Below are 8,695 nucleotides of genomic sequence, written 5' to 3' on the forward strand. Positions count from 1 at the left end.
ATCCCTAAACCAATCATAGTCCAAGATTCCCAGAGGACCATGACCAACCAATCAGGGAACACCAACGTTGTACCCCTAGGTGATGTCTATCTCTGTACGTACGCTAGTTGTCACATCCGATCAAAACACCATAAATGTGCTTACCCACGACAATAGAAGGTTCGATTGATGACGACAACTAGCTCAATTATTCTTATCGATCCTCTTCGGCTATAAATACCACACTTCTACCAACGGTAAAAAGATTCACAATCTCTCATTCTATACAATTATTTCTCTCAATACTATACTGACTGAAACGCCGGAGGGTGGTTAGTAATGATTAGATCACATTAAACCTCGGTCGAGACATTGGGTTAACCCCTTGAGGGTTGTATCAGCGTTTCTTCAGTTACTGATGGAATATACGTCGAAAATTAAACTTACTCGAGAAATCTATACTGAAAACGTCTAGGAAAATCTTGTTTGAAAGTTGGTCATGATAATATTCTTTCACTTTTATGTTCTATTGATTAAAGTAAAAAAGAAATGTTTTAACGGTTAGTATGACGCTTAAAAAAATTGACCAGTTCATTCTTTTGGATTGGAACAGGCACATGAGATGGAATCGTTTCATTCAAAGGAAGGAAAGTAAAAAGTTAGTATTTTTGCATAGCGGATCATGTTATCTAAATCTTCTTTCAATCAGTACAAAACTGGTGGATAAAGGTATATATATATTGATGTTCCATCAGTGTTATATATGTCCTAGCTGCTCTAATGCAGTGGAGACGGTGGAGCATGTTTTTGGTAATCGTACTATGGCTGCTAGGATTTGAAGTGTGATCAGAAAGTGGGTTCATTTGGTTTTGTTGAATTCAAGAACACAAGTTTTTCTAGTCTCATGCTTGATCTGAGTTCGATGTCAAAAACGAAGAAAGAGACCATTTCTGACAAATTGTTAATTATTTGACTATTTGTATAGTTTATTAATAGGAATCGTAAGATTAAGCCTGGATTGTTTGGCTTCAAGAACCGATTTTGGTTATGTAATTATTTTAAGTTTTTCTATCTAGCTAGTTTCTTGCTAGTCGGTAAATAAAAAAACTAGTTTATTGCTAGTCGGTGAATAAAAGTAATTAGCAGTTCAAAAATAGATGCAATATATATTTAAAGGGATTATGTCAAGTAGTACAATATATTTTGTCACTAAATTTTGATAATCGTTAACACTACATTTAAGTTACTTAAAAGAAATCCTTTATCTTGATAATAATTTAAGTTGTAAATATGTTCAACCAAACCTGAATGCATCTAAATTTTATGAGTGGAATACCTTTTTTTAAGTACAACGACTAATAATTGGGGAATTGAATTACGAACAAAACAATGAAATTAAATATATTTGCATGGCCATATTAATAAAGATTGGCTTTCTAAGTTAATTCATGCCAGATTTCTTTAATTTGACCAGCCAAAAACACATTCATAGGATTCATGAATCCATATATAATATAACCTTTGCATTTGATTAATTAATTAGCAAACTCATGAATTCTTATTGGGATCAAAAGCATCATTCCACTCCTCCCAATTTATGTGTTGTTGGGACCCTAAATACGATGATGAAACCGGATCGTTGATGTAGTTTGGCTGATAAGACATTGATGATGATGACGATGTTGATCCGACCGTTGGAGAATAATATTGTTGTTGTTGAGTGCTACTGTCAGCAGTGTTGGTATTCTGAGGTTATAGAGCTGCAGTGAAGTAAGGCGCATTTGAGTTTCATCGCTAGAAAGAAGTTGCGCGTACTGAAGAAGATCTGGATAAATGGTGGCTATTGCTTGCTGCGATGAGGCGGCAGCTGGTGGTTGTGTGGCAGTAGCGGTGGTGGTGGTGGTAGTGGCGGTGATTATATAACGTTGGCCTTGAACACGTTCTGGGAAATTTAGTTTGGCCTTTGAGCCTTTGAACTTAAGTGCAGCTTGATCATATGCAAGGGCTGCACCCTCGGCAGTTTCAAACGTGCCCAACCAAACACGAGCGCCTTTGCTGGGATCGCGTATCTCTGCGGCCCATTTTCCCCATGGTCTTTGCCTTACTCCTCTATAATGTCTTTTCACAGTTGATTCTTTAAAACACGAAAACAACAAATTAAACATATGATATTAATTTGTTATGATACAATAGATAATTATAAAAAACGATTTGTGAAGGTTTCTTAGTTAAGGATCAAAGTATCTAAATTAAATATGGTAATAAACATGAAATCTTCAAAAGTTAAACGGCCATGCAGTAGGATAAACGAATCGTTCAACAAGAAATTCGTTTATGTGTGTTTATATCTAATAAACGAATGGATATGAACACAAAGTTTTCTTCAATTTAATTAAATGAACAAACATAAACACATGTTTTTTATTTTAGTCAATTAACTTCCACAAATGTTTGTTCATTTATCTTTGTTCGTTTAAATTCATTTATATATTAAGAGTTTCTTAAAGTTCTTAAATAATATAAGAGTTCTGTAATGATATATATATATATATATATATATATATATTATTTACTAGCGATACTAATTGGCATATCAATATTCATCAACTGATCACCCGACCAATTATTAGAACCATCGATCGACTAACAAATAAAAGAATGAACAAAATATTCATTTTCTTCATTCGATCACTTGCGTTCATTTACGTTAATTAGTTTATGTTCGTTTAAAATATAAATGAATTAATATAAACGAACATGAACTTGTTTAATTTGCTTATTGAACAAGAAAATATGTATATTTAAATGCGCATGCTCGACATATATACATATACATATATATATATATGTATATATGTGTGTGTATATTATATTTATAAGAGGACAAATAACAAAAAAAAAGGCAAGAGGAAGAGATTGAGATGTGAGGTTGTCCATAGATAGAATATGACTAAATAGGGTAATTAATGTGTTCCAAATATAAGAATATTGTGTAGGTGAGATGTATGTTGATCGTCATTCAAACCAAATGTTGTCATTCTAGAACCTCATGTGGTACCAACCCCACCTCATGCTTACAGCTTAATTTAGATAGATGCCTACATATTATGCATGTACATACATATTCATATAACTAAAATATTTGAAAAAGAAACATATATAATGGTAACATGCAATAGTTTTTGATGAAAAAGAAAGATCAAATTTTGGCAAATCTTGCTTTGATTTACAATCATTTGGATCTAGTTAGGTGAATCATTTTTGTTTTCATTTTGATAAAGTAAGATTGTAAAGCAACACAAAAAAAGATCACAAATAAGATTTTGCCATGTGAATCATTCTTCTTGAACATTGATAAATCTTATTGAAAGTGATTGCAACAAAATATTATTGTGATGATGCAAGTGTCTTGTGATAACATGCAGCCATATGTGAGAGAGAAAGAGGAGAGAGAGAGAACAAAAAAGAGAGAGAGAGAGAGAGCGAGAGAGAGAGAGCGAGAGAGAGTTCTACACGGAAAGTATAACACATATTAGGTAAGCAGTGCATTGAACCTAGGTACAAGCAGCTTCCAGCATAAATGCAATTGGATAAGTATACTTGTGTTCACATGAAACTAATATGTTCGGCACAAAACTTATCAAACAAGATTACCATTTTATTTCTTAATTTGAAAACCTACCATTGTATATAACCTATATAACATTAATTAGTGTCATCGGTGAACAACTTTAAATTTCCAAAACTTGATGAATGCAAATTTTCTACACTACCTTCTTTGAAAGTTTAATTTTATGAAAGACAATAAGAGTAAGGCATAGCAAACTAAATCGATTGAAAATAACATTTATAAATCTTGGGGTCATCATAATAATATTTATTATTGGTTAATTAACACGACTAAGTAGTTTCATAGCCTCAGACACAAGGAAATCAAAAGTGTTGAATGTTATAAACATGTGTTTGCTGTCACTCATGAATTAGGGTACTTGTCTTAAGAAATAGAATACAAATTGCACATGAAATTAGGGTTTAAGAAAGACACACATACCTTGTTGATGGTGATCTGGTGGTGTAACCGGTTGTTGATTTTGTAATTGTGGTACTACCATCGTCGACGGTGGAGGCATACTTGAAAATTGGTGGATGAAACCGCCGTAATCCGTCGGAGTAGTTCCAGAGATCTGATGATGAAGATAATTATAATTAGAGTGTAAATACTGATCACTACTTTGACTTGATCCATAATTATCACTAGCTTCATGTTGAATCGGTGCTACTTGCTTCTGCTCCCAGCCGAATCGTTGATCATTATCCATGTCTCTTGTTGTCTTGTTGATTTGAATGGTTGATATTTAACTTAATTGTACTAGAAGTTGTCTAGAAGTTGATTGAGGTTTGAATACCTGGATGGATATATAGTTTGAAGATATTCTAATTATCTAACCGGAGAAAATCAGATGAGATCTGATCAAGTCGTTTTCAGTGAGGTGCATATATATATATACAGAGAAGGCTCACATCAATAGCCTTGAGGCTGTAATGGTGATAATACCTAGCTACAGCTTAGCCAGGTCCTAAAATACTACTTTCCTGCCACCTTCCTAAAAATAAAATAACTTATAATATACCATATATGCAAAGTATCATATTTTGCGTAGTTAAAAAGGTTATTATAAATTATTTAATATCAAATACACTTTTGTAAAATATTTAAAGCTTTGTATCTATCAATTTTACTAATACAATTTATAATATTATCATATGCATGTATATATATTTTTTTGAAAATAACAAAAGTTCCATCACATAAACTTTATTAAAATAGGCATGTTTTTTTTAACGTGCAAGCCCTATAAGACTATGCGTTGTGAAGCCGTGAGTGGAGCTTCGAGTGGCCAAAGCTAGCCACGTAGATGACGCACATCACAACGGCCTCCCAAGAGCGGCGACGTGAACGGACTTTCGTGAGCTGGGGCGTGCCTGGTCGCGGCTGGTGAAGTTGATATCTTGGTTTTTATCCCTTTTTAAAACATTAAGTTTTGGGAGTTGGTCCTATGGTTACCTGAATTACAAGCGATGGTGATGCTATAGTCACCGGAATAACGTGTTGAGTGGCGCTAGGGTCATTTGGTGTTTTCCAATGGCCGGCCAGTAGTTTCACATAGTGGAGGTTAGGAGTGGTGATGTCTGTTACGGGGGTCGGCCTGAGAGTCATCGAAAATGGTTTAGATAGCTGGAGATGGGTAAAGAGAGCTTATGATGCATTTGATCTGCTGAAGATGAATATATCAAATGTTGTGTTCTTGACATGTTTTGTTGTTTTTAGTTTCCAAATTTAGATGAAATAAATAAATAAATCATATAATTAGCTAAAGTTACCGTTTGCCTAGACCATAATAGCCTCAGGCAGCTTCAGCAGTGGCTTCAATGGTGTCCAGTTGTAGGTCCTATGGACGGATCAAACAACACAGCACCACACCAGTCTACTTGGATCAATCTCAACACTAACTAGTGGAAATCACTAGTGAGGAACCGAGATCTCGGATCTTGTTTGGATATTACCCGAAAAGGAAAGAAATAAAGTAAGAGAGGGAGAAAGTTGGTGAATGTGGATAAAATATGTTTTCAAAAGCTTATGTTTGCATGAATATACTTCACCTTATATAGGAGGAAGTATATCATCCATATTTCATTACTTGGGCCAAATGAGCTTTGTTTACATGGCCTATGGCCCAAACATACAAACGAAATAAACCGACAAGCTAACTAATATAAACGTTTACAGTACGAGTAAATACAAAAGACTAATATACAATACGAGACCCTACGATCTCCCTCTAGTCTTTAGTATTTAATCCGTTAGCTCTCGTCTTTAGTCGGTCTCATAATCGAAGCCGTCCTCATAATTGTATAGTTGATTATCAATAAGATAGCACACAAACTTGTTGAATTTCTCAACTATATCATCATTCCTATCGTGACGGATGTCATCAACGGTTCCCAGCAGTGAGTTGTAGAGTTTCAGCAGGTCTTCTTTATTGAGCGCCGCAAGCTCGTGCTCATCAAAGAAACGCATATGATGCATGTTTTCGCAGTGTATAATTGCTTCACCTGTGTCGCTGTCGAACTCCCAACAAACGAACTGCTCTAACAAGTTGGGGAGGAATGGTTCTCCATGGTATATCGGTCTCCCCTCCTTGTGAGTCTTGCACCGCCACATCCTTTTCTTCTTTCCAGTGGTGGGATTAATCTCCGTGGGATGACGAATGGCCTTACCCTTGTTGAGCTTGAAGTTAGGGTAATCCTTCTTCCAATCCTTGCTCATGAACCAGTTGAACCATCCCTTCATCTACTTTTCAGTCCCATAACGACCCACTATTCGTCTAAAGAAGTTCATGTCGAGCTGGAAGAGAGTATGCATGTCAGTGATATGCATGTAAGTGAGATCTCCATTGGCTCGACGTATAGCCCACGTTTTGCTGCTTGGGTGCCATTTGCAATATACAATCAAGGAGTCATCCAGATAGGGATATGGTCGATCTCTCACGATTTCTCTGTTTCTGATGAAGTAAGACTTCTTACTTCATCTCTTTGGAGCTTTTTAGGCTTCAATAGTATTAGCAACAACAGTGGCAGCAGTGGTAGCTTGAGAGTTAGCAGGGAGGGCCACCACAGTCTCATCACGAATCGGAGTGTCCAGGTTCAGAGAGTAATTGATTCCATCGTCATCGTCTTCATTATTTTCAGTTTCCACGGCTTCTTGAACCGGTGAGCAGGTATCTACAAAAGAAGAAACATTAAAGATGGAGGCTATTTCAGCCTTACGGCATTAGTTGTGACGATCCCTTGTTCGTTGAGCTTCATCTAGTGAGCCTTGTTGGCTTGCCTTATTACCACCAGTGACATCGTCACCGCCATTGTCATAATCATCATCAGCGCTTCCATCATGTGATTCATCAAAACTATTGAACGTATCTTCATTATCATTGTCATCGTCCTTGTCCACCACATCATCATCATCATCATCATCATCATCATCCGAGTCATCATCATCGCACTCGTCATCGTCTCCATCATCACCGTCATCACCATCACCTCCTTGAACCATCAGTTGTTATACAACATGAACAATCACAGGAGAAACAGAAGAACTCACTTTTGCAACAAATGTAGTTGCAACCAGTGCAGAAGTCATTGAACTGACCTGCCCAGTTGTGGTGGAAGTAGTAGCAGCGATTTCCATACCTCGTAATGGTTCCATCAACCACTAGCTTCTCAACATCAGAACTAGCACCAACATCGATTCCACCAGCTTCCTTACTTGGGATAGTAGGGATGATTCCATGAAATCTTCCTTGAGCTTTGACCCTCTCGGCATCAGCAACAAGTCTGGTAAGAGCGGATCTTCTTCTGTTGTCATGCTCGGTCCTTTGCTCGTTTCCTTGCATGAATCCCCTGTAAGTGTTCGTCAGATGTTTCCTCAGATTTTCAACATCTTCATCAGTCAACCGCGTCACCTCCAAAATAGCAAGATAATGATTGACGAGGTATGACCATTGTTGAATTCTTGTTGGTCCTCAATCTCTCCTTCCAATAGCTCGATCCTCGTTCTCAGTCTCACACTCACACCCATCAACCTGTCGACGTCCCTAGAAGAACTGGACGCTCCTTCCAACAAGTTAACCCTTGAGCTAAGGATTTCAAATTCAATCATCATCTTGTCAATGGTTGAATCTAGCTCCCTCCTCATATTTTTTGCAAAGTTGGAGGAGGAAGGAAGATTTGTTTCTAGATGAGAAACCCTAGATTGTAGTCTTTCCATCTCATCATATTGTTTGACATTCCTCAACGAGTTTTGATTGATCAACTGTTGTTGACTGGTGACTCTGATCTGCAAGTTATCAATCCACTCTCGTTGACTCTCAATTCGAGATCTATCCAGCTCTCTATCTTATTTAAGCTCAGCCACCCGAGATGCAAGAGCATACCGCTGTCTCGTCACCTGCTCATTGATAGCTTGTTGGTCTTTGATAAACTTGATCAACAAAAGCTCACTTTTTGCCTGGTTTTCATTTGCTTCCTCAAGTGCTCTAATCCTATCGAGGATAGGATCTCGAAACACATGGGACTTCTTCGATTTACAGCTAGATAAGGGTACGGATGCTATGATCGGGCTTTTGATGGTGGAGGGAGGTGTGGTTGAGAAGGTTGATTGTGGAGTAGTTTGGATGGGTATGGTTATTTTTTTTAGTTGGAAATGATGTAGTCATGGCTAAAGGTAGGCTTATAGGTTCGGTTGTGGTTGGTAAGGTCTGTGAGATGGTTTAGGAATGTATGGATGATGTAAAGCTAGAGGTCCAAAAGGATGAACCCCTAATAGGTGACTTGAATTGATATGTAGGTGAGGTTACAAGTGTGTCAGGAGCCTCGATTTCAGCTGGATCTTACTTAATCATGTCATAACTCACACAGATTAATGTGCCGACAAGAGAGTTAATGACGGGTTGCTATATTTAGAAAGATATCCGTTTGTTAAAAGCGGAATCAATAACAAACATACGGTTGTAATGAATAATCAAAGGTAGAAAGCACACACAGGATTCACTCAAAAGATTTCCATCTGTATAATTTTCATCATACAAAGTGGATAATCAATTTAGGGTTTTAGGAATCCTAGGACAGCCGTCACACGATATTCTATCTCAATAAATGT

General features: G+C 37.0%; 1 protein-coding gene across 1 annotated transcript; it reads right to left on the minus strand.

The window, feature by feature from the left end:
- Window positions 1-1,260: 1,260 nt before the first annotated feature.
- On the minus strand, window positions 1,261-4,427 carry LOC143582880 (uncharacterized). The gene is made up of 2 exons (XM_077065352.1): window positions 4,031-4,427; window positions 1,261-2,113 (listed from the first exon to the last, which is right to left on the minus strand). The coding sequence occupies exons 1-2, from the start codon at window positions 4,296-4,298 to the stop codon at window positions 1,593-1,595; spliced, it is 789 nt and encodes a 262-aa protein (XP_076921467.1). The 5' UTR covers window positions 4,299-4,427; the 3' UTR covers window positions 1,261-1,592.
- Window positions 4,428-8,695: the final 4,268 nt, after the last annotated feature.

Source organism: Bidens hawaiensis, unplaced genomic scaffold, assembly GCF_021521415.1.
Source record: "Bidens hawaiensis isolate Kalapana, Puna unplaced genomic scaffold, B.hawaiensis_p1.1 tig00032039_1, whole genome shotgun sequence".
Lineage (NCBI taxonomy): Eukaryota > Viridiplantae > Streptophyta > Magnoliopsida > Asterales > Asteraceae > Bidens > Bidens hawaiensis.

Excerpts from the sequence above, each read along its gene's own strand:
- LOC143582880 (XM_077065352.1), bottom strand. The coding sequence starts at position 4,298 with ATGGATAATGATCAACGATTCGGCTGGGAGCAGAAGCAAGTAGCACCG. Across the intron at positions 2,114-4,030 it reads ACCAGATCACCATCAACAAG|AATCAACTGTGAAAAGACAT; the intron begins GTATGTGTGTCT and ends CGTGTTTTAAAG.